A 25,774-nucleotide genomic window follows, 5' to 3' on the forward strand; every position below is an offset into this window, starting at 1 on the left:
TGGCCACACTCTTCCTGATGCAGGCCAGGATGCCATTGCCCTTCTTGGCCACCTGGGCACACTGCTGGCTCCTGTTCAGCTGCTGTCAACCAGCACCCCCAGGTCCCTTTCTGCCTGTGTCCCCAGCCTGTAGCTCTGCATGGGGTTGTTGTGGCTAAAGTGCAGCACCTGGCACTGGGACTTGTTCAATGCCAATGTCCCATCTAATGGATGCAGATCAGTCCCCAGACTGCTGGCTTTCAGCATCACAAACCTAGGAGGAGACTATTTCGGGAGCTGCAGCGGGAAAAGACTGCTGGCAAAAGCAAGACCAAGAACCCTTTATGCTGAAATTGCCACTGTGAATGCCCTCAGATTCTGCTCCAGTTGCTACTCCTTGGCTTTAATCAGATGCTAGAGAAGCACGAAGTGCAGCAGGGAAGCTTTGCCCTTGCAGGACAGGTTGGGTCAAAAGCATTTCAGCCATCTGGATTCTCTTCTAAGCTCCTTTTAACCCTCAGAGGGAGTCCATTTGATTTCCCCACTCCCCCCTTTCTTTACTACTTAATTTTAGAGCTTCTCCCCACTTCTGGAATCTGTGCCCAGGTGCAGGTATTTACAACTCAAATTCTGAAACCTGCCCCTCACAAACCAGAGGGAAAGAGACTGTAATGGAAAACTCCCTTCATGGGGTATGAAAAGTTTAGACAACTCTGTCATTAAACAATGGAAACTCCACAGCTCTAAAGTTTCATGGAAACAACCTTGCTGCTTACAAGCACTGCTGGCCATGCAATAGTAATGAAACCTGCAGGTGGGGGTGGGGGGATGAAAGGAAAAACATTAAAAAGCCCCCAAAACATCAAAATAAAACCACTGAAGAGGTGGGAGAGCTTCCCCCTTATTTCAGCTTGATGAAAAGGAGGCTGTTTGGTTTAGTCTTGCTGCATTCCTTGCTGCTCCAGGGAGTTCTGACACCAAGAGAAACCAGTTGAGTAACTCTGGATTCCCTTTCAAGGTGATTCTTCAGCATGAAGCTAAATATTCCAGCATGAACTTGTTCCCTGAATCTCTGTTCTTGCAGGGCTTACTGTAGCATTGACCTGGTTCAAGAGATCACTGCACAGCTGAGAAGTAATCAGGGCTGCTTACAGGGAAAAGCTACAACACCAACCACAGCTAGGAAATGTAACTCACTGACCAGGCCAGAGTAAGGAACATTCAACTAATTACTTCCTAGCTGTTGAACTAATCACTGTTTAGTGATTAGAATTGATTAGCTCAATAGCTAAGGAGCTAATCCCCATATATTCCTATGCTCCACTGGCAGGATCTGAATGCTGAGGGATTTTAGTATGGTTTAGTGTTTGGATTGGCCATGTGAAGTGCTGCAGTGCAAGGGCACACTGGGCACCCAAAACACAAAGTGTTGCAGTGCAAGGGCACACTGGGCACCCAAAACACAAAGTGTTGCAGTGCAAGGGCACACTGGGCACCCAAAACACAAAGTGTTGCAGTGCAAGGGCACATTGGGCACCCAAAACACAAAGTGCTGCAGTGCAAGGGCACATTGGGCAGCCAAAACACAAAGTGTTGCAGTGCAAGGGCACACTGGGCATTTAAAATGCATCTCAAAAGAGGCATTTCAAATGAAGAAACACTTTAGTTTACCTGGCCCCAGAGCAGTGTTCCCATGCCCAGGAAAATGGACCACAGCCACTGTTCCACAGAGAGTTCTGAGCAGCTGAAAGGCTTCCCACCAAACTGCACAATAATGATCTGTGAAGAGCAAGAGCATGAGACAACATCTAGCAGTGGCTTCTTACTGGGAAATTCCCTGATCCCTCCAGGGAAGGGCTGCAGGAGAAGACAGGAAATCCCATCTTACTCATCTCCACTCTCTCAAGCAGTCTGACCAAGTTTCCAAAGCATTCACTCATCCTATCCTACCCTGGATGGATTTGGGTTGGAAGGGACCTTAAAGATCACCTAGTTCCAACTCAAAGACCATCCAGTTCCAACCCTCCCTGCCTTGGGCACGGACACCTCCCACCAGCCCAGGTTGCTCAAGGCCTCATCCAACCAAGCCTTGAGCACCTCCAGGGAGGAGGCATCCACAACCTCCCTGGGCAACCTGTGCCAGTGTCTCCCCACCCTCCCTGTCAAGAATTTCTTCCTAATCTCCAATTTCCCCTCTTCCAGCTTCATAGAATCACAGAATTGTCAGGGCTGGAAGGGACCTTAAAGATCATCTAGTTCCAACTCAAGGCTCAGCCAGCTCCAACCCCCCTGCCATGGGCAGGGACACCTCACACCACAGCAGGTTGCTCACAGCCACCTCCAGCCTGGCTGCAAACACCTCCAGGGATGAGGCTTCCACCACCTCCTGGGCAGCCTGTGCCAGGCTCTCACCACCCTCATGGGGAACAACTTCTTCCTAGCATCCAATCTGAATCAATTATGTTGATTAATGAGTGATTAAATCCATTAATCTGAATCCATCTGAAGCTTCACTCCATTCCCCCTCACTGTATCACTATGAATCCCTCCCCAAGCACATCAGTGTTCTGAGGGCACTTCTTCCCTGGCCTCCAGGAAGTCCCTTACCTGCACAATGAATGTGCCCAGCACAATGGAGCAGAAGATGGCGTTGTTGAAGATGCCCTCGAAGACGTTTCTCTCCCCGTGGATCTTGCGGGCGTTGATCTCGTTGAAGAGCTGCATCATCACAAAGGTGTTGAACACAATGGTGTAATGCTCTGAGGGAGGGGCATGCAGGGGAGCATTCCTTCCACTGTCAATGTCAAAGATCTTCTCACCTGTGAGCAAAAGCAGTTTGTCAGCAGCTGAAGTGGTGTCTACACACCTGCAGCACCCACAAGACCTCCCCCCCCCCGTGGGTTTAAGGTCTTTACAACCTCTAGAACAAGTTCCAGAATACAGAATGAACCAGGTTGGGAAAGAGCTTTGAGATCATCCAGCCCAACCTCTCACCCAGCACCATCTCAGCAACTAAACCATGGCACCAAGAGCCTCATCCAGGCTCTTCTTAAACGCCTCCAGGGATGGGGACTCCAGCACCTCCCTGGGCAGCACATCCCAATGGCCAAGCTCTACTGCTGGGAAGAATTTCTTCCTAACATCCATCCTGAACCTCCCCTGGCACAGCTTGAGACTGTGTCCTCTTGTTCTGGTGCTGGGTACCTAGAAGAGGAGACCTGGCTACAAACTCTCTTCAGGTAGCTGTAGATTGCAAGAAGGTCTCCCCTGAGCCTCCTCTTCTGCAGGCTAAGCAACCCCAGCTCCCTCAGCCTCTCCTCCCAGGGCTGTGCTCCAGACCCCTCCCCAGCTTTGTTGCCCTTCTCTGGCCACCTTCCAGCAACTCAACCTCTTTCCTAAACTGAGGAGCCCAGAGCTGGACACAGGACTCCAGGTGTGGCCTAAGCAGTGCTCTGTGCTCTCACCAGCAAACAGGAGAGTGAAGACTACTACAAGCTGGTAGAATGCATGGCCCAAAATGTTCTTCATCATGGTACGAGAAATCAAAGGTTTGTTTCTCCCATAAGGCTTCCTCAGCAGGAGAGACTCAGTGGGAGGCTCTGTGGCCAGGGCAAGAGAAGCTAAGGTGTCCATGATGAGGTTCACCCACAGCATCTGCACAGCTTTAAGTGGAGAATCCTAGAAAGAGAAGATACATGAACCCTCCATTACTGTCAGCAAAGTGTAGCTCTCAGAGGCACTTGTTATACAACACAGGCATGTCTGGTAGACCACTGTGTGATACTGAACATAAAGGTGTGAATCCAAGGCCTAACCACTCATGACACTCAAAATCCTACAACAGTTTAGGTTGGAAGGGACCCTGAAGATCCAGCACCTCAAAGTCCTTCTTGTAGTGAGGGCCCCAAATCTGAGCCCCCTATCTGAGGTGATGCCTCAGCAGGGCTGAGCACAGTGGGACAATCCCATGCCTGGGCCTTCTGGCCACACTATTCCTGACACAAGCCAGGATGCTCTTGGCCTTCTTGGCTCAATTGAACTGAAGTAGTTCACAGATTCATAGAATCCCACCAGCCCAGGTTGCTCAGGGCTCATCCAGCCTGGCCTTGAACACCTCCAGGGAGAGGGCATCCACAGCCTCCCTGGGCAGCCTGTGCCAGTGTCTCACCACCCTCACTGGAAAGAATTTCCTCCTAATCTCCAGTCTCAATCCCCCCTCTCCCAGCTCAAAGCCATTCCTCTCTCATCTTATCACTCCCAGCCCTTATCAAAAGTCCCTCCCCAGCACTCCTGTAGCCCCCTGGAAGATGCTCCAAGGTCTCCCTGGAGCCTTCTCCAGGCTGAACAATGCCAACTCTCTCAGCCTGTCCCCATAGGGAAGCTCTCCAGCCTTCTGATCATCTTTGTGGCCTCCTCTGGACCCTCTCCAGCAGCTCCAGGTCCTTCTTGTACTGGGGGTACCAATCTCTTCTTGCATCTCCCCACCCTCCCTGGCAAGAATGCCTTCCTAATCTCCAGTCTGCATCTCCCCTCCTCAAGATGCAATCCATTCCCTCTCATCACTCCAAGGCCCAGCAGGAAAATCCCTTCCTTTTCATCTGCAACCCTCCTTAGGAGAAGCAAACCCCCAGGGGTACCTACTTGTGTTATGCAGGCTCCTGTGAAAGCCACAATCACTGCTACCACGTTGACAGTGAGCTGGAACTGCAGGAACTTGGAGATGCTGTCGTAGACATTTCGTCCCCACATCACTGCTTTGACAATGCTGGTGAAGTTGTCATCTGTCAGGATGATGTCAGAAGCTTCTTTAGCTACATCTGTTCCAGCAATACCCTGGAAGCACAAGAAACCCAGGATGAATTATCATCAGGAGGCACTGCATTATGTAGCAGCAGCTATCCGGATATCCATGGCCAGCATTCCCCTTGGTGCACCATGTCTGAAGGACTGCTCTAATACAAGCACCTGAAGTTCTAACTCAATCAGGTTCTTGCTGCCCAGAGAGGTGGTTGAGGCCCCATCAATGGAGGTATTCAAGGGGAGGCTCTGGGAACCCTGATCTAGTTGAGATGTCCCTGCTGACTGCAGAGGGGTTGGACTGGATGAGCCTGGGAGGTCCCTCCCAGCCCAGGTGATCCATGGTTCTCTACTTAAGCATGAGGAAGAACTCAGAATCCCAAAATGGCCTGAGTTGAAAGGGACCTTAAAGATCATCATTGGAAGGTGGCCCTGCCAGTGCCAGGGGGATCTTCAAGGTCCTTCCAACCCAATCCATTCTGAATGTGCCTCTGAGCAACCTGCTGTAGTGTGAGGAGTCCCAGCCCGTGGCAGGGGGGGTGGAACTGGCTGAGCCTTGAGCTCCCTTCCAGCCCTGATGATTCTATGAAATTATGGCTCTAATTTCACCCTCCCTGCCATGGGCTGTTGATAAAGACCCTCAAAGACAGCAGAACACCTAAGAATTGCAGATGCAGGCAGTGGAATGGCTTGAGTTGGAAGAGACCTGAAAGATCATCCAGTTCCAGCCCCCTGCCATGGGCAGGGACACCTCCTGCTAGCACAGGCTGCTCAAGCCCTCATCCAGCCTGGTCTTAAAATGCTTCCAAGGATGAGCCATCCACAGCTTCTCTGGGCAACCAGCTCCAGTGTCTCACCCCCCTCACAGGAAAGATCTTCTGCCTAACATCCAAGCTCAATCTGCCCTGCTCTACTTTCAAACCATTGCCCCATATCCCATCACCACATGCCCTTGCAGCAACTCCCCCTCCAGCAGCCTTCCTGTAGCCCCTTTCAGGTAGTGGAAGGCTGCTATAAAGATGCAGACATACAAAATCAAATCAAAGCAATGATCTCTTCCAAATGGGAACCTCCACAAGCCCCCTCCTCAGGCTGTGGAGAAAGATACTCTCCAGCTCTTCCACAGAAACGTTGCTGAAGGCCACCAGATGGTGCAGTGCCACAGCTGAGTTTGTCTGAGCTGTGCCACATGGATGCCAGCAGCAGGGCAACCCATGTGTCCAGGACACAGCAGAATGCTAAAGCCTTCAGCAGGAGAGGGAATGTTTGCACATGACCTTGCAGTGCAGTGGGGCACCCTGCAGTGGTCCCCACCTGCACTCTCCTGCAGTACCCAAACAGTTCAAACCCATCTGAGTTCTGTATGATCACACAATGGGAGGGTTGGAAGGGACCTCTGGAGATCATCCAGTCCAACCCCCCTGCCAAAACAGGAGCAACTAGGGCAGGCCATGCATGCCCAGAGAGATCTTGAAAGCCTCCAGAGCAGGAGACTCCACAGCCTCTCTGGGCAGCCTGCCCCAGGGCTCCAGCACCCTCACACCACAGAAGTTTTTCCTCATGCTGAAGTAGAACCTCCTGGGTTCTAGTCTGTGTCTGTTGCCCCTTGTCCTGCCACAGGACACCAGTGACAAGAGCCTGGCCCCTTCTTCTTGACCCTCACCCTTCAGGTATTTATAGACACTAAGAAGATCTCCTCTCAGCCTTCTCTTCTCCAGGCTGAGCAGCCCCAGGCCTCATCACACAGATGTTCCAGTCCCTCACAGCCTCCACTGGACTCTCTCCAGTACTTCCCTGTCCTTGCTGAACTGGAGAGCCCAGAACTGGACACAATACTGCAGGTGTGGTCTCAGCAGGGCAGGGCAGAGGGGCAAGGAGACTCTCCCTTGACCTGCTGGCCACACTCTGCTTGGTGCACTGCAGCCTCCAGGCTCTCCCTTTTGCTTTCAGCCCTGCAGAAGCACCACCTCAGTGGCAAATTGACTGTTCCTTATTGCATGACACATTCTTTGGCCAAGGAAGTGAGTCACCTGCACACCTCTGTGTACATCTGAAAAGGTACACTTCAATATCACCGAGCAGATGGAGCACTTGAAGTGCCAGTGAGATAAGCTGTTTGGGGGAATTAGTTCCTTGCACAGCAGAACACAGACAGCAGCTGCAGGGAACATTTCAGTTCTGGAAGGTGAATAAACATCTGCCCCTGAGAGTGTCAGCTGCAGCAGCTCTGCAGGACCAGGAAGCAGATCCCTGTTACAGCAAGACTGTTCAAGAGCCTGGAGAACATGTCATGCTTTAGCTGTCAAATGGCTAAGTAATGCTTTTGGAAGGTGCTCCTTCAGAATGCCATGGAAGCTCTTCCTCTTGCCATGTTTTCCTTCAGGACTAGCAGCTGAGCCACTGCCTCTGCCTGTGGTGCAGGAGGACTCTGGTCCTTTGATTTGTTTTCCCTTCAAATGCTTAATAATGGAGCTTTTAAAGACTACAGTGACCTCCTAGCACTAAACTCTATCTCTTCAGCTTAGGAATCTCCTTTTCAGCTTAGGAATCCTGAGGCAAGAGGAAGCTATCTTACAGTGGCAAGAGACAGAAGAAAGCTGAAGCCTGCATACTCAAGGCAGGAGTCCATCAGCCTTTAAAGTCAAAGCCAAGCAATCACAGAATGCATCAGGATGGAAGGGACCCCCAAAGGTCATCTTGCCCAAGCCCCCTGCAGTCAGCAGGGACACCTCCAACTAGATCAGGTTGCTCAGGGCCCCATAGGGTTTAACCTTGAGTGTGTCCAGGGCTGTGACCTCAGAAACCATTCAGACAAACACAGATCTAGGGTCATACAATGCTGTCACCTTGGGTTTACCAGGGAGCAGCTCCCAGCAGAGCCTCCAAAGCCATTTTAAACATCAACTTGCAGTCTCTCTCATTAGAGCCTCCCTGTTCCTAGGCATCATTCCATGTAGAACAGAGCAACAAACTGATTCCATCCTGCAGATAAGCTTTATTCACTCAACTATCTTTGCAGTTTACCACCTAAAAAACCCCCCCTTGGCCTTATGCTGAACAAACCTCACTTCAGAAACCTCCAGTTACCAGTTTGTCTGTGCCCACATTTTGCAACAAGCCTCTGTGTAAAAAGCAACTGCAGACTGCAAGTGTTGTGAAGCTTTCATTCCATTGCAAGGCCACTTCCCATCAGAGAAAACCTTGGCTGAAGATGGAAGACTGAGGAAGGTGCAAAAAGTCATTAGTATGGAGAGTGAGAGATGCTGACTCCATTAGCTGCAGAGGAGGCTCATGAAACAAGTAAGGGTGGTTAATCTTCAAGTGATCTGAACAGAATTAACCAGGTGAGAAAAGAGCTCTGAGATCATTGAGTCCAACCTCTCACCCAGCACCATCCAAGCAACTAAACCATGGCACCAAGGGCCTCATCCAGGCTCTTCCTAAACACCTCCAGGGATGGGGACTCCACCACCTCCCTGGGCAGCACATTCCCATGGCCAATCTCTCTTGCTGGGAAGAATTTCTTCCTCACCTCCAGCCTAAACCTCCCCTGGCACAGCTTTAGACTGTGTCCTCTTGTTCTGGTGCTGCTTGCCTGGGAGAAGAGACCAACCCCCACCTGGCTACAACCTCCCTTTTCAGGGAGTTGGAGAGAGCAAGGAGGACTCCCCTGAGCCTCCTCTTCTCCAGGCTAAGCAACCCCAGCTCCCTCAGCCTCTCCTCCCAGGGCTGTGCTCCAGACCCCTCCCCAGCTTTGTTGCCCTTCTGTGGACAGAGAAGTTATTATATCAAAAGAGGTCTCCAAAATGCTAAAGGTTTTAGAAGAAGACCAAAGCAAACCACTGCAAACTCATACCATAGCAAATCCAACATCTGCCTTCTTCAGAGCTGGGCCATCATTGGTGCCATCTCCAGTTACTGCTACAACCTGCCTCTGCTCAAAGACAGTGCTGTCAATTATACCTGGAACAGAATGAGACCTGGGTGTCACAGCCCAGAACTGACAACACAGCAGATGAAACCTGAAAGAGAAACTCGTTTTTTTGTCTGAGAGTCATCAAGAAACAACAACTTACAAAGAACCAAATGGATAGTTCCCTCCTTGCCTCTAGTTCTCAGTGAGGGGGGGGAAAAAATCCACACCCGACAAAACTCCCCCCAGAATCCAAATTCCAAACCCAAACTAACCAAATGAAACCACACCAACAAACCCACACAACCCCTTGAACAACCAACCACCCCCAACCCAAAACCACACACACAAAACAAACACCCCCCCAAGCAAAAATCCCAAACAGGAACAGCCCCAAAACACAGCAAACACCCCCAGGCAAAACCCCAACCCAAACCACCCCCAGGCAAAACCCCAACCCAAACCACCCCCCAGCCAAACCCCAACCCAAACCACCCCCCAGCCAAACCCCAACCCAAACCACCCCCAGGCAAAACCCCAACCCAAACCAACCCCAGGCAAAACCCCAACCCAAACCACCCCCCAGCCAAACCCCAACCCAAACCACCCCCCAGCCAAACCCCAACCCAAACCACCCCCCAGCCAAACCCCAACCCAAACCACCCCCAGCCAAACCCCAACCCAAACCAACCCCAGGCAAAACCCCAACCCAAACCAACCCCAGGCAAAACCCCAACCCAAACCAACCCCAGGCAAAACCCCAACCCAAACCACCCCCAGGCAAAACCCCAACCCAAACCAACCCCAGGCAAAACCCCAACCCAAACCACCCCCCAGCCAAACCCCAACCCAAACCACCCCCCAGCCAAACCCCAACCCAAACCACCCCCAGCCAAACCCCAACCCAAACCACCCCCAGGCAAAACCCCAACCCAAACCACCCCCAGGCAAAACCCCAAAACCCCAAACCAAAACACCCCCAAGCAAAATTCCAACCAAAACATCCCTGAGCAAAAACCCAAACCAAAACCACCCCCTAATAAGCATCCCTAAGCAAAAGCCTCCAAATCTCCCCCAAAACACAACAGAAACATCCCCCAGCTAAAACATCCCTGATCAAAACCCCAAACCAAAACCATCCCCAAAACAAAACATCCCTAAGCAAAATCCCAAACCAAAACCATCCCAAGCAAAAGTCCAAACCACAACCATCCCCAAAAAACATCCCTAAGCTAAACCTCCCCCAAAACACAACAGGAGCAGCCCCAACCCAACACATCCCTAAGCAAAACCTCCTAAACCAGCCCCAAAACACAAGAGGAGCACCCCCAACCCAGCCCTAAGCAAAAGCCCCCCAAAACTCAACAGAAACACCTCCAAACCACCTCCCAAAAGGAGGTGAACGAAGCCCAAACTAATGAACAAAACCCAACCTGACCAACAGAAACTCCTCCCAGAAATCAATCCCTTCCCCCAGACAGCACAAACCTCCCCCCAAAGACAATTGCAAGACCCTCTGAGAGGTATTCCCCACTGCTTAGTCTTCTACAAGCAGGGGAAAAGCAAAGTGACCTCAGGCTGGCTTAGGCAAGTCAGTTTCCACTCACCTTTCACGAGGGTGTGCTTGTCCGTGGGAGATGACCTGGCAAGAACACGAAGCTTGGGCCAAATTTTGTCTATTCTCTCTTGCTCTATCTGCAAGGGAAGGAAAGCCTGGCTGTAAGCTGACTGCTAGGGAGGGAGCAGCTCTGCTGTGGGTGAGGGGCCTCACCTCTCCCTTCTCGTTCCTTATTCTCCTGTTGAAGTCCTTGCCCTCCAGGCACAGGAAGTCCTCCCCAGGGTTGAGGATGCCGCACTTGAGCGCGATGGCGCGAGCGGTGTTGATGTTGTCGCCGGTGACCATCCGCACGGTGATGCCTGCGCGCTGGCACTTCTTGATTGCATCAGGAACCTGCAAGGGGGGAAAGGCCAAGAAAGGCAAAAGAAACAAAGGCAAACAACCCCCAAACCAGAAGCTGCAGACTCAAGAGGTTGCATCTTAGCTGAATAAATCTAGCCTGGAGAAGAGGAGGCTCAGGGGAGACCTTGTTGCCATCTACAGCTCCCTGAAGGGAGGCTGTAGCCAGGTGGGGCTTGGTCTCTTCTCCCAGGCAACTAGCAGCAGAGCAAGAGGACACAGTCTCAAGCTGTGCCAGGGCAGGTTTAGGTTGGATGGCAGGAAGAAGTTCTTCCCAGCAAGAGAGATTGGCCATTGGGATGTGCTGCCCAGGGAGGTGGTGGAGTCCCCATCCCTGGAGGTGTTTAAGAAGAACCTGGATGAGGCACTCGGTGCCATGGTTCAGTTGATCAGATGGTGTTGGCTCATAGGTTGGGCTGGATGATCTTGCAGGTCTTTTCCAACCTCTAATGTACTGTGGTACTGTGATTCTCTCTCATCCTATCACTCCCAGCCCTTGTCAAAAGTCCCTGCCCAGCTTTCTTGTAGGCCCCTCCAGGTACTGGAAGGCTGCTCTATGGTCTCCCTTGAAGCCTTTCTTCTTTTCAGATGCCAAATCCTCCTCTCCATCCAGCTGGCAACAAAGGCAATAGCTAACATTATCCTAATTAATACTAACACTATCCTAATTAATACTGCTAATATCCCAAGTGGTTAAAAAAGCCCCAGAAAGAATAAAAGAGAAGTTGTTCCATGTGAGGCCCTGCACAGTAAGCACCTTAAGTCAGTGCTTTGTGCAGAGTTCTGGTAGCACAGCATAAGTGACATTAAGAAGTTTTAATCTGCTTTTATAGCTCCATTAACTTCCCTCCTTTCCCCCCCCTAAGAAATTAGATTTTCAGTTATCAGCTGTGCTCAAGGCATAAAACAGCAACTCAGCTCCTTGTGCTCTCTACATACAGTCAGTGAATGCTTTGGCTTGGAAGGGACCTTAGAGATCCTCTGCTTCCAAATGCCCTGCCACAGGCAGGGACCCCTTCCACTGCAACAGGTTGCTCAAGGCCTTATGAACAGCCACGTGAAGCTGGTGAGGGGTTTGCAGAGCAAGTTCCATGAGGAGAGGTTGAGGGAGGTGGGATCATTTAGTCTGGAGAAGAGAAGGCTGAGGGGAGCTGCCTAAAGCTGCAGTGAGGTGGGGGTTGGTCTCTTCTCCCTAGTATCTGGTGACAGAACAAGAGGAAGTGGCCTGAAATTGTGCCAGGAGAGGATTAGGATGGAGAGGAGGAACAATTGCTGCAAGAGTGGTCAGGGACTGGAACAGGCTGCCCAGGGAAGTCCCCATCCCTGGTGTCCAAGAAGCCTGTGGACATGGCATGTTGGGACATGGTCTAGTGGACATGGAGGAGTTGGGTAGCAGGTTGGACTTGATGATCTTGGAGATCTTTTCCAACCCTAATGATTCCATGACTCCTAAGCCTGCAGGAAGGAGGAGGATTGGGAAGGGGAGCAGAGGCGGCTGCAACAGAATCGCTTTGCTTTAGTCAGTGACCCTACCTCAGGTCTCACTGGATCTTCAATCCCAACAACAGCAATGCAGGTCAGGCCAGTCACAATATCATTTTCATTGTCCCACTCTGGCTCAGGCTCCCCTGCTGGGAAGTCCCTGAAGGCCAGGCAGATAGTTCGGAGCCCTTCGGAAGCCATCGGCTCGATGACGGTTTTCACGATGTCGTCTCGGTCCCGGGGTCTGAACACCTTTGGTTCTCCATTAGCACTCAGGATTTTGAAGCACCTGAAAAGGAGAGCAGAGGGAGTGGTCAGATCTGAACCAGGAGCTCAGCCAATTCAATCAGTTGTCACTCCAGGAAGTTACCACAGGCTTTGTTCCCACCAGCCTCACACACACACGCAAAACCACTTTCCACCTCCAAGGCTTCCAAGCCACAGGAAGTCAGCTGAGAGTCACCTTCCAATAGAAAGAACCCCCAGTGGCTTCAGGACACCAACATCAGTCACTTCCAGAAGTCTCCATCTCTGCAAGCCTACAAGACCTGAGTCAACCCAAGATTAGCATCCCACCTTGCAGAGGCAGCCAAGCCTCGGAAGCAGAGGATGCTTCCAAAATGCACATGGGAGGTGCAGCATCAGCTGTAAGCTCCAAACTTGCTGAGTTAAAGGCAAACTCAGGTCCTGCTTACCCTTAAAAGTTCTAAGGTTTGCCTAAAGAGCCTTTGTGGGAACTGGGGCTGTTGAATCTGGACAAGAGGAGGCTGAGGCCAGACCTCATTGCTCTCTACAGCCCCCTGAAAGGAGGCTGCAGTGAGCTGGGGGTTGGTCTCTTCACCCTAACATCAGGTGATAGGAGGAGAGGAAATGGCCCAAAATTGTGCCAGGGGAGAGTCAGGTTGGAGATTTCATTGCTGCATTGTCAGGGATTGGCACAGGCTGCCCAGGGAGACAGTGGAGTCCCCATGCCTGGAGGTGTTCAAGAAACCTGTGGCCATGGCACCTGGGACAGGGTTTGATGGCCATGGTGGGGTTAGATCAGTGGTTGGATTTGATGATCTGAGAGAGCTTTTCCAACCAAAATGATTCTATGATCTAAGCACAGGGAATTCAGAGAGCATCTGGCATAAAGCTCTTCACATGATGTATAGAATGCAAATCAAACACTTCAATGTGACTCAAATGTCTGCACCAGGGACTGGATTCAGCACCCTGCCTTCCAGCATTTCAGCAGATGCTCTGCAAGCTCTTCATGTCAGAAAAGCTTTCACAGACAGCACACATACAGACTGTACCAACACCAGAATCACAGAATCAACCAGGTTGGAAGAGACCTCCAAGATCAAAGTCCAACCTATCACCCAACACCATCTAATCAACTAAACCATGGCACCAAGTCCCTCATCCAGGCTCTTCCTAAACACCTCCAGGGATGGGGACTCCACCACCTCCCTGAGCAGCACATCCCAACAGCCAATTACTCTCTCTGGGAGGAATTTCTTCCTAACATCCAGCCTGAACCTCCCCTGGCACAGCTTTAGACTGTGTCCTCTTGTTCTGGTGCTGCTTGCCTGGGAGAAGAGACCAACCCCCACCTGGCTACAATCTCCCTTCAGGGAGTTCTAGACAGGTCTCCCCTGAGCCTCCTCTTCTGCAGGCTAAGCAACCCCAGCTCCCTCAGCCTCTCCTCCCAGGGCTGTGCTCCAGACCCCTCCCCAGCTTTGTTGCCCTTCTCTGGACACCATCCAGTACCTCAACATCTCTCTTGAATTGAGAGGCCCAGAACTGGACACAGTACTCAAGGTGGGGCCTGAGCAGTGCTGTTGCTGCCATCAACACTGGCACAGGCTGCCCAGGGAGGCTGTGGATGTCTCCTCCTTGCGGGTATGCAAGACCAGGCTGGATGAGGCCTTGAGCTACCTGTGCTGGTGGGAGGTGTCCCTGCCCATGGCAGGGGGCTGGAACTGGATGATCTTTAAGGGCCCTTCCAAGCCAGCCCATTGTCTGAGTCTATGGGTGTCACATGCAGAGCACTGTCTGAACATCTGGGTCCTTAGCCAAGTTGCTCCTTGAAGTGACACCCCAAGAATGTCTCTTCCAAATCATCAATAGCACAGGGCTGAATGAAGTACAGAAGGGATGTGTGACTGATTGCTTTGGACACCAAGTTCAGAGCTGGCAGACCTGCTAAGAGGACTGCTGCTAGCCTCCAGTGCTGGATCCAAGCATTTAGACAACTCCCAGTTGCAAGGAGCACAGAATGCCAGGCTGCAGAAGACCCCCAGGATCATCAGGGCCAAGCAAGCTCTCCCCTCAGCCAGGACACTGAACTGAAGCAGCCCCTCAAAGCTTCCTGCTAAGCCACCAGAACTGACATCTGAAGTCTGGATTTCCTGGGGTAATTTTGCTGTCCAAATGCCAGCAGCCACTGAAGGAATCTTGTCTGACTTGTGATAAACTTGAGGCATTCCACAGTGATTGATTGGAAGCCAATCAGCTTCCTGTAAATATTGACTTCAAACTAACTTCAAATATTTGACTTGATAAGGAAAGAAGGACAACAAAAACCCCTGCTCCACTTGAAGAAGTTTGCTTCACTCCTCCTAGCACTCATTAGTGACTGACTGGTGGCTTAGAAATCATCATGGTTAAGCTTTTCAGTGCTTAAGATCAGTCACAGAAGTTGTAAGAAAGTGAACAGCACAACTGACAACCCAGGCCACCAGCTCTGAGGTTCCTTTCTGGCACTGCACAGGCAGAGAGAGGGCAGAGAAAGGAGCTCATGATGCTAAATCTTCATCCTACTCAGTGCATAGCTGGGAAGAGAGTTGGAATTCCAACTATTCCAACAGTACCCAAATCAGTGTAGGTTCCCCTGCTCTTGGCCAGGGATCCCTCTTGTTTGTTTGCTTATCTCAGTTATGAAGCTAAGTGGATTGCCTGAGTCTGGGCTGAAGTTCTAGCAACTCAGACTGGAAGTGAGGAAGAGATTCTTTCCAGTGAGGATGGGGAGACACTGGAACAGGCTGCCCAGGGAGGCTGTGGATGCTCTCTCCCTGGAGGTGAACAGAATTAACCAGGTTGGAAAAGACCTCCAAGATCATGCAGTCCAACCTATCACCCAGCACCATCTCAACTAAACCATGGCACCAAGGGCCTCAGCCAGGCTCTACCTCAACACCTCCCTGGGCAGCACATCCCAATGGTCAATCTCTCTTGCTGGGAAGAACTTCTTACAAACATCCAGCCTGAACTTCCCCTGGAGCAGCTTGAGACTGTGTCCTCTTGTTCTGGTGCTGGGGGCCTGGGAGGAGAGACCAACCCCCACCTGGCTACAACCTCCCTTCAGGGAGTTGGAGAGAGCAAGGAGGTCTCCCCTGAGCCTCCTCTTCTCCAGGCTAAGCAACCCCAGCTCCCTCAGCCTCTCCTCCCAGGGCTGTGCTCCAGACCCCTCCCCAGCTTTGTTGCCCTTCTCTGGACACCTTCCAGCATCTCAACATCTTTCCTGAACTGAGGGGCCCAGAGGTGTTCAAGGCCAGGCTGGATGAGGCCTTGAGCAACCTGTGCTGGTGAGAGGTGTCCCTGCCCATGGCAGGGGGCTGGAACTGGATGATCTTTAAGGTCCCTTCCAACCCAAACCATTCTATGGATCTATGAACTTCTCCAGTTCAATTGCTCCATAAGATTGAGCCAAGAAGGCCAACAGCATCCTGGCTGGCCTCAGGAGCAGTGTGGCCAGCAGGTGTAGGCATGGGAGCGTTCCCCTGTTCTCAGCACTGCTGAGGCCACACCTGGGTACTGGGCTTTTTTGGGTCCCTCACTGCAGGATGTGGAGTGCAGCAAGTGTCAGGACAAGGGGCAATGGCCTCACCTTGTGCCAAGGGAGGTTCAGGTTGGATAACAGGAAACATTTCTTCCCAGAAGTGGTTGTCAGGCACTGTCCCAGGCTGCCCAGGGAGGTGGTGGAGTCACCATGGAGGGATTTAAAAGCTGCCTGGCTGTGGTGCTGGGGGCTGTGGCTCAGTGGCAGTGGCTCAGCAGCAGTGCTGGGGTTGTGAGCTCTGGGTGAGCAGCTGGACTTGAGCATCTCAAAACTCTCTTCCAACCTCAACTGTTCTGTGATTCTATACAAGGCACCAAGTGCTCCTGAGGGCAGGAGCAATGCCAACACTGACACATCTAATTCACTGGTGAGACTGGGCTTAAAATCTAGCTGCTAGTTAAAAATCAGCAGCCAAATCCAATTCCCTATCAGAAGCAACAAGAGGCCTTTGAAGACTGATCTAAGTCGAGGAGAAGGACAACTTAAGCTTCTCTCTTTCCTGGATAATTGATTTGGGGAGGCTGGTAGGCAGCAAGAAGATAAATTGCCTAGAAATAGCCTGGCCATGGGGACCAAAGCCACCCTGGCTGCACCAGCTGTTCCTAGAGAACATGATGCAGGCCTGCTTGACGTCACTCCTCACCTAGTTAGGAGCTACCACAGCCCTCTTCACAGCTAGAGGTTTGTCCCACTGGTGACTAATCTCTCACTAAGTCTAATCTCATTCTACTAAATCCTCTAGGGGCAGATGGATAAGGAAGCAATTTGCTTTGTCACATTAAAAACCCTCAAGTTTCTCTGTTGGCCAAGTTCAACCTCCTAAGATGATCAGGTTCACAGACTGCACTGGGCTGGAAGGGGACCCTCAAAGCTCATCTTGTCCAGTCCCCTGCTGTCAGCAGGGACACTGCCAACTAGATCAGGCTGCCCAGGGCCACATCAAGGCTGATCTTAAGACCACAGCTTTAAAGCAATCACTTTTCCAAGGCACAGAGCTGTGGCCTTCCTGGGCTTTAGCCAGCTCAGCCTGTTGGGACTTGACTGGAAGATGGCTGAGCACAGCCACAGCTACAACTACCAGAGTTCAGCTGGAGAGCAGGTAATTCACAGGTGCTGTTCTGCAGCAGAGCAGAGTTGCCAAGTTCAGCCAGTTGTGACCTGGGATTTTTTGAGAGGGTGGTGCTGGAGTGTGAGAATTAAAGTAACTGAACTGCTAATTGCACACAGAGCTCACTGTAGGCATTCAGGCTCTGAGGGACAGAAGCTGGCTGCAGCCACGAGGGGATAGGACTGCTGCACCCTCAGATTGCACTGGGTTGGAAAGGACTCAAAGGTCATCTTGTCCAACAGCCCTGCAGTAAGCAGGGACACTTCCAACTAGATTAGACTGCCTCCCCCAACACCCCACTGCCCCTTCAGCTTCCTCCCCCAGCACACCCCACTGCCCCTTCAGCTTCCTCCCCCAGCACACCCCACTGCCCCTTCAGCTTCCTCCCCCAGCACACCCCACTGCCCCTTCAGCTTCCTCCCCCAGCACACCCCACTTCTACTTCATTTCCCCACCCCCCCAGCACATGCCAGTAGAATAGAAGAGAATTAACCAGGTGGGAAAAGACAAAGCTTAGAGATCATCCAGTCCAACCTATCACCCAACATTCCAATGGCCAATCTCTCTCTCTATGAAGAACTTCTTCCTAACATCCAGTCTAAACCTCCCCTGGCACAGCTTGAGACTGTGTCCTCTTGTTCTGGTGCTGCTTGCCTGAGAGAAGAGACCAACCCCCACCTGGCTACAACCTCCCTGCAGGGAGTTGGAGAGAGCAATGAGGTCTCCCCTGAGCCTCCTCCAGGCTAAGCAACCCCAGCTCCCTCAGCCTCTCCTCCCAGGGCTGTGCTCCAGACACATCCCCAGCTTTGTTGCCCTTCTCTGGACACCTTCAAGAGTCTCAAAGTCCTTCTTAAACTGAAGAGCCCAGAACTGGACACAGGACTCAAGGTGTGGCCTAACCAGTGCAGTGCACAGGGCAGAATGACCTCCCTGCTCCTGCTGGCCACACTCTTCCTGCTGCAGGCCAGGATGCCCTCGGCCTTCTTGGCTACCTGGGCACACTGCAGGCTCATGTGCAGCCTACTATCACCCAGCACCCCCAAAGCTTCCAGCAACCTCACTTCCCCAACCCATCAGAGATTTCCCACCCCCAGGGCTGAGTGCTGGGCTCCAGGAGCGGTTCCCTTACTTTTTCAGCACGATCTCGGAGGCTCCTTTGCTGAATATCCGGAAACTGCCGTCCGAGTTCTTGAGCACAGTGCTCATGGATTTCCTGACAGAGTTGAAAGTGTACACTTTGTACAGGTCCTCTTCTGGAATCTCATTCCTCACGTCCTGGTAGTCCCTTTTCAAGTCCAAGAGCAACCCCAGCAAGGCACATTCAGTTTTGTTTCCGACGTGACGCGGGAGGCCACCTTCCTTCTCGGGAGGCTGCGGGGAGGGCGAGAAACTTCACTGGTTAGGAGCACAACAACTCATCAGCCACTGAAAAAGCACAGCCCTTCCCTTTCACTGCTTTAGACAGGAAGCTAAACTCCAGGATGAGTGAATTTCACCACTGGCTAAGAGGTGAAGAACTCCTGAGCCACTGAAAAAGCCCAGCCCTTTCCTTCCACTGCTTTATAAAGGAAACTAAGGCCAAGCTTAGCTGCAGGATGAGTGAATTTCACCACTGGTTAGGAGGTTAAGAATTAACCAGGTTGGAAAAGACCTTAGATTATCCAGTCCAACCTCTCACCCAACACCATCTAACCAACTAAACCATGGCACCAAGCATCCCATCCAGGCTCTTCCCAAAAACCTCCAGGGATGGGGACTCCACCACCTCCCTGGGCAGCACATCCCAATGGCCAATCTCTCTTGATGGGAAGAACTTCTTCTTGACATCCAGCCTAAACCTCCCCTGGCACAGCTTGAGACTGTGTTCTCTTGTTCTGGTGCTGCTTGCCTGGCAGAAGAGACCAACCCCCAGCTGGCTACAACCTCCCTTCAGGGAGTTGGAGAGAGCAAGAAGGTCTCCCCTGAGCCTCCTCTTCTCCAGGCTAAGCAACCCCAGCTCCCTCAGCCTCTCCTCCCAGGGCTATGCTTCAGACCCCTCCCCAGCTTTGTTGCCCTTCTCTGGACACCTTCCAGCAGCTCAACATCTTTCCTACACTGAGGAGCCCAGAGCTGGACACAGGACTCAAGGTGTGGCCTGAGCAGTGCTGAGCACAGGGGCACAGCCCTTTTCTTTCACTGCTTTGTAAAGAAGGAAGCTGAGGCCAAGCTTAGCTCCAGGCTGAGTGAATTTCACTTCTGTAATGTTTACCCTGTATAAATCCTAACAAGCCAGGTGTCCAAGCCATACTGCTTTGTGAAGAACCACTTCTCACAGGCTCACAGGATGTCAGAGGTTGGAAGGGACCCAGAGAGATCATCGAGTCCAAGCCCCCTGCCAGAGCAGGACCATACAAACTAGCTCAGGTCACACAGCAGCACATCCAAACAGGCCTTGAAAGTCTGCAGAGAAGGAGACTCCACAACCCCTCTGGGCAGCCTGCTCCAGGGCTCTGTGACCCTTACAGGAAAGAAGTTCCCCCTTGTGTTGAGGTGGAACCTCCTGTGCTGCAGCTTACATCCATTGCTCCTTGTCCTATCCCAGGGTGCAAGTGAGCAGAGCCTGTGCCCTCCCTCCTGACCCCCAGCCCTCAGATATTGATAAGCATTTATTAGTAACTTCTGTCCCTGTTTAGGATCTTTCAGTCCCTTTCTCTCACCATTAAGCTGATATCAAATCCCTTTCCAAAAGGCATTTTCCCTTCCCTGAATCATCTCTCTGATCAACTGAGAGTGGTCCCTGATGGTTTTGCACTTGAGAAGCACAGAGAAGTTTACTCCAAACCAAATTCAAGCAAGCTAAATGCCACTCTTGCTGCTAAATTGAAGCAGCCTCTCCTGTAATAACTCTTCCTCAAAGCCTCAGGCCAGGAGCACATCACCTGTTAGCCTTCCACTGAACAAACTAAGTCTTTAAGCTTCTTATGTCTCCCTAAAAGTTCATTTTCCAGGCCATGGCCTATTTAGCTGAAAAGAGCTCAGATTCAAGTTTCCAACCCTTTAATAGCAGAAGTAGTCTCCTATCTTAGCAGTGTGGAATATGCAGCTCCTGGTGCTTCAAGGAGTACTTCTGAGCTGTAGCACTGCAGTGTGGTTTGGAGCAGAAGCAGCAGCAGGACTCACTCAATTTCAGCTGAACATAAGGAGACACTTCTCTGCCTCTAAGGGCACTCAGATCCTTGGCCAGGTGTGGCAGTTTAAACTAAGACAGCAGCTCACCCTCAGGTGGCTGAGTTCCTTCCTCTGAGATTCTTAAAAGCTGCCTGGAGACAGCCCTGAGCAACACAGAATGCTTTGGGTTGGAAGTGACCTCCAAAGGTCACTTGTTGTGACCCTTCTAAGGCTACAAACTCATCCAGAAGCACCTGGAATAAAACTTAATCAAAGATGTGACCCTTCTAAGGCTACAGACTCATCCAGAAGCACCTTGAATCAAGATGCATCAAAGATGTGACCCTTCTAAGGCTACAGACTCATCCAGAAGCACCTGGAATTAAACTGAATCAAAGATGTGACCCTTCTAAGGCTACAAACTCATCCAGCAGCATCTGGAATGAAAACCACAGCAACATCCTCATCTGTGCTTGCATTTGCTCCTGACATTCTAGCTAGTGTGATGCTTACATGACTGCTTTGAAGTAGGACCCCAAATAGAGCCCAAGTGCTCCTCAGCTAAGGGGAGCAACCCCACTTACAACAACAAATTTAGCTGCTTGAAGGAGATTCTCTTCCTGCTGCTGCGTTCTTGAAGCATCAGCTCAACCTCTACGTTGGCAGCTCCAACTGAAAGCAAGCATTTTGGAAGGTTCTCAAGGAGCTGAGCAGCTCCCAGCAGGTGCAAACTACCCCAGAGACTGCATTGTGCCAGCAGGCTGTGGCCATCCTTTGTTCAGTCCCCTCCCTTACGACGAAGGCCTCCGCTTACCAGGATTTTGGAAGTGTAAGCACAGTTAACCGAGATCCCTGTCACAAGGTAAGCCATGGTTTTCTCTGGAATGGCTTCTGGCTCTGGAATCTTCTTGTAATGCTTTTCATTGATGTAGGCTTGGACCACTGTCATCCTGTTCATGGTCAAGGTTCCTGTTTTGTCTGAGCAAATGGCCGTAGCGTTGCCCATGGTTTCGCAGGCGTCCAGGTGCCTCACCAGGTTGTTGTCCCTCATCATTTTCTGAGGAAAGAAAAGCACTCAGCACCCAGCAAGGACCATTCCTTCACAGGTCAGAAGCTCATTTTCTTTTTAGGGTGCCCAGCCTGTGGCAGTTTGAGCCGGTGCCTAGCTTAGACACAGAGCCTTTGAGTAAAGCAGGGACTGGACACAGAGTAGTAACAACTGATCGTGGCCCTTCAGCCTGGGTGCCTCCAGAAAAGAAGCCACAGAGCTGAGACCTCCAATGTCCAGCCCAATGGGTGGCCACAGGGAACAGTGTGCTTCTACCCATGCATCCTGCACCCTTATCAGTCTGGCTGCAAAGTTATTGTCTCTCTCTTTCTTCCCTCTCTGCTCCCATGGGAGAGAGATGCTCTCTTACCTGGTAAGGAAGGGGAAGTATCCCAGGCCTCTTTGGCCTGAGTAGCTCTTCTTTTCCTGCACAATCCTGGCTTGTTTAGGCCTCATGCCAGGGTAAAAAGTGGGGTGCAGTTCAGGCCTGCCCAGCCTGAAACCAGCCCAGCAATGGAGGGGGAGGCAAAGAGCAAGCCCTGGGGTTGCTGGGGAACTCCAGGTAGGGAGAAGGGAAGTGCTGGGATTTTAGTCTGGTGTAAAGGAACTTGTGTGTTCAGATGAGACTGGGGATTTCTCTGAGCTGTGTATGCTTTGCTGTGCTCACCACTATGCTCTGTAGCCTGCTGTAGTGTATGCATTGCTCTTCCATGTAAACTGTCTATCACCATCCAACCCATTTGTGTGAGCCTCACTCTGTTGCCCCTTTTGGGGCAATACAGCAATCCCTCCTGCTCCAAACTAGGGCACTGATAAATGAGTATCATTCCACTGGGGTGTGGAGAAGCTTCTATTTTGTACCACAGATAGCTCTTTCTCTTTCTTTTCTCGTGCTTCTGCTTGCAACTTCCCTCTCCCTTTGACCTTGCCAGGATAATCTTTATTTTGACTACACTGTGTGAGGGACCAGGGAGAAGGGAGTGGGGAGGAGGTTTGCTAGCAGTCCCTCTGGGCTGATTGTTGAGCTGTAAGCACATGTCAATATACTTAGCATATGTCTTATGACCTCATATGATTTCCTATTTAGCTCACTTGTTGTAAATACAAACTTCATTTTGCTTCCAAATCTTTCTCTGCTAGTCTGGTGAATTATTCTGGAGGTAACTCTCAATCCCTGGGGGTGAATCTCCAGTTGCTGAGGGGGGGAGGGCAAACTCCTAGCCCCACAACACAATCTTACACAGCAGTTTCAGAAGGCTTTCAGAAACCTCTTAAGTTAGCTGGCATCTTACAGAGGAAGAATTTGTAGCTGTGAGGATTTCTTTAAGTCTCTTACACCACAGTAAACTTCCTTTTCTATGAGGTTCATAGTCTTCATCTCCCTATCTGCATGTCACACTGATTACTACTACAAGCAAACAGCTCATGGATGACATTCAGAAACAGAGGAGAGGTACAGGCTGAGCTTTACTGGGTTAAAAACGAGCTGTAAGCCATGTCAGAGACTAACCTGAACAGAGATTGGTTTGGGTGGGAAGGGAACTTAAAGATCATCTCATTCCAAGCCCCCCTGCCACAGGCAAGGACAGCTTCCACTCAGCCAGGTTGCTCATCCAACCTGGCCTTGAACACCAGATGAAATATATTTGAAAGATGCCAGACTCAGGCTTAAAATCAAATTCAAATTGAGAGTAAAGGTTTCAGCTAAGACAAAGCAGGCTACTCAGGTTTCCTAAGTCAAATATCACTTTCAACTCTCTACTTCACATGCTTGGCTTTCATTTTAACCTTCAAGAGGCAGAGTACCTTTAACTGATGCACTAGTAGGGCCACTACTAGCCAGTGCTGTAAGCTGAGTTTTAGAGCAAAGCCTAAACACATCAGGGTTTAGTGATGAGTTTGATCCTTACACATCAGTCAGGTAGAAGGGTTCAGGTTTACAGAGGAGTTTGTTGTTTGCCAACTCTCCCACATGTGTTTATTACTGTAAGCCATGTCATGAGCTGAAGCCATTCATCTCCAGCTGGTGACAACCCCAGCTGCCCACTCTGTGTTAGTACTCAGAGGTTCAGAATATGGAGTTCAGGAAAAAGCAGTCTCCTCCCCAGGCTGCCCCCCATCTCCCTTGAAAATCTGTTGCCCTTCTACCCCACTTACCTTAACAGAGTAAGCCAGAGATATGGTGACTGCAAGTGGAAGCCCTTCTGGCACTGCCACCACCAGGACTGTAACTCCAATAATGAAGAACTTCACGAAATACTGAATATAAATTGGTGTGCATTCAGCAAGCCAAGGTCTCTTCTGAACCCAGAAGGTATCAATTACAAAATACAACACAAGGATAATGACTGTGATTGCAGACATCAACAAACCTTGTTAAAGAGAGAATAAACAGCTTTCAGAAGTTATCTCCCAACACTTGACAACACAGACTGTGCAGTGCAAACATTTCTGCCCTGACAGAGGTTAGTTTCCAGCTAAAGATTTTAAACAGGAGAGTCAGCAAACATTGAGGCTGTTCTCAAATGTGTTAAAGTTTCCCACACAAGGATTTCCCTCCTAGAAACCTCCCAGGTCTGTTCTCCCTTCTCCTTTCATTCACCAGTGTAGATCTAATCACGAACAGGAGAGACCAAGAAGCAACTTCAGTTGGCTAAGGTGAGTAAGACCTGAAACAATTGAGCAGGACTTGAAGGACTCAGAGAAAGCTGCTCAGAGTCTGCACTCTGCTCCCTGCTGAAGGTGGGATTCAATGTGGCAGCTAAGCAGGGTTCAATGAACTGGGAACAACTGGGAAGACCAATCAGAACTGCTGGTAGCAAGCTGAGAGGCACACTTAGGACACCACACGAACACAGCACAGGGACATGGACTTGGCTGGACAAAAGGAACAGAAATCACTGCAGGGTCAGCTTGTTGGGGGCTTTTCTGCAGGAAGATGTTTGGATGTTGTGCACTGCCCCAGGGAGCAGGAGAAGAAAATGCATGCAGGAAGCAGATGAGCACCAAGGGTGTGTGGCAGAATTGCACTGGGACAAAAGGTGCAGAAAGGAAAAGAAGAGAGCTCTTACCTAGGGAAGATGGGGGGAAAGTGTGTGCTAAGAACAGTATTTACACTAACAGCATGGAAGCTTTAGTCAACATTTGTTAGCACAAGTTCCCCTGAAAAATTCACATTGTTAGGCACAGCTATGGAGTCCTAAAGCTAAAAGCTTCATTGCTTTGTCCTCAGACCACAGAGGTGCTGAACCCTTGGAGTGTTGGCTGGGCTTTAAGGCTTCTACATGTTCCTTAAGTTCTGCAGGGCACAAAATCAATCCTGAAATACTTGAATCAAACCTCTTCATCCTCAGTAATACAGCCCCAAATGTACACAGAGAGTCACTGCTGTTCAGTCTACTTTCAAGATCCCAGAATCATAAAGGTTGGAAATGACCTTTAGGTCTAATGTAGAGTCATTAAGACCTTTAGGTCTTTCAATCCTTAAGGACCATTTTGTCCAACCCTAACCCAACTCCCATGACCACGAAGAGGAAACAGTTTGCCAACTGTTTTTTGCCAAGGCAGCTGAATATTATCAGATAAGAGAGTGACAAAAGGATAGCAGAAAGCCAACACAAAGGTTCTGGATCCACATGTGGAAATTCCTACCCCTCTGGGAGTACCACAGATAACCTGGTCAGCCCCACCATGCTTTCCAGACTTCCCTCAGCTTCTGGCTCTCGTGGTCCATCACTGAAGGCCTTCTCTTATGTTAAAAACATCTTTCCTGACAGTTGTCTGAGGTTAGGAAGTTGGAACTTTCTCTACCCCAGACCCTGGCACTCTAAAGCCTGAATCTTTGTAATCCAAGGAGAGATAAAAGCCACCCATGCAACAGCCTGAGGAGCCACCAGCACACACTCAGGCACGAGGGCACACTGCCATTTTGGACTCAAAACAATCCAACTGGCCAAGGCTGGCTACTGAACTTATCTTGTCAAGCTACAGATGTTCAAACTGTATTCAAGCATGTGAAAACAACATGGGGGGGGAAAGACCCTCCAGATCTCCAAGTCCAACCACCACCTAAGGTAAGGAAGGCTCTGATGGATCATACCTGCTTTGCCAATCTGAACAGCCAGCTTTGTAAGCTTGCCTTGAAGAACTGACTTCTCTTTCTTTGGCAGATTTGATCTCTTCTTGTCTTTTTCATCTCCATCCCCACCATCTTCACTCTTCAGTGGTTGCATTTCCATGGCTGCACCATCCTGAGCTTTAGCTGCAAGGTCAAAATCCAACAAAACAAAGCTTAGCCAGTGGGGAGTCCCCCAGATCAATCACACTGAAGAGGCCAAGCTCCAGCCAACAGCAGTACCTGACTCAGTGTAGCACCTTGTACCCAGAGATGCCACACTACACATGAACAACCCACCCTGGAGGTGTTCAAGGCCAGGCTGGATGAGGCCTTAAGCAAACTGGCCTAGTGTGAGGTGTCCCTGTCCAGGGCAGGGGGCTAGAACTGGATGATCTTTAAG

The 25,774-nt window shown here is 50.7% G+C and overlaps 1 protein-coding gene across 7 annotated transcripts in view; it reads right to left on the reverse strand.

Moving 5' to 3' along the window:
* ATP2B1 (ATPase plasma membrane Ca2+ transporting 1) overlaps window positions 1–25,774 on the reverse strand; it is a 78,187-nt gene that overhangs the window by 11,214 nt on the left and 41,199 nt on the right. For all 7 annotated transcript variants that reach the window (XM_068142811.1, XM_068142807.1, XM_068142812.1 and 4 more), the window contains exons 8-19: window positions 25,357–25,518; window positions 23,415–23,629; window positions 21,024–21,266; window positions 18,192–18,433; window positions 12,180–12,417; window positions 10,461–10,640; window positions 10,297–10,384; window positions 8,633–8,739; window positions 4,621–4,812; window positions 3,444–3,657; window positions 2,587–2,798; window positions 1,651–1,758 (exon numbers count right to left, since the gene is read on the reverse strand). In XM_068142811.1, the coding sequence (XP_067998912.1) occupies window positions 1,651–1,758; window positions 2,587–2,798; window positions 3,444–3,657; window positions 4,621–4,812; window positions 8,633–8,739; window positions 10,297–10,384; window positions 10,461–10,640; window positions 12,180–12,417; window positions 18,192–18,433; window positions 21,024–21,266; window positions 23,415–23,629; window positions 25,357–25,518 (2,201 nt within the window). The remainder of the gene's footprint in view (window positions 1–1,650; window positions 1,759–2,586; window positions 2,799–3,443; window positions 3,658–4,620; window positions 4,813–8,632; window positions 8,740–10,296; window positions 10,385–10,460; window positions 10,641–12,179; window positions 12,418–18,191; window positions 18,434–21,023; window positions 21,267–23,414; window positions 23,630–25,356; window positions 25,519–25,774) is intronic.

The sequence above is a fragment of the Melanerpes formicivorus genome, unplaced genomic scaffold, assembly GCF_026170545.1.
Source record: "Melanerpes formicivorus ecotype bairdi unplaced genomic scaffold, bMelFor1.0.p_v2 SCAF_8, whole genome shotgun sequence".
Taxonomy (NCBI): domain Eukaryota; kingdom Metazoa; phylum Chordata; class Aves; order Piciformes; family Picidae; genus Melanerpes; species Melanerpes formicivorus.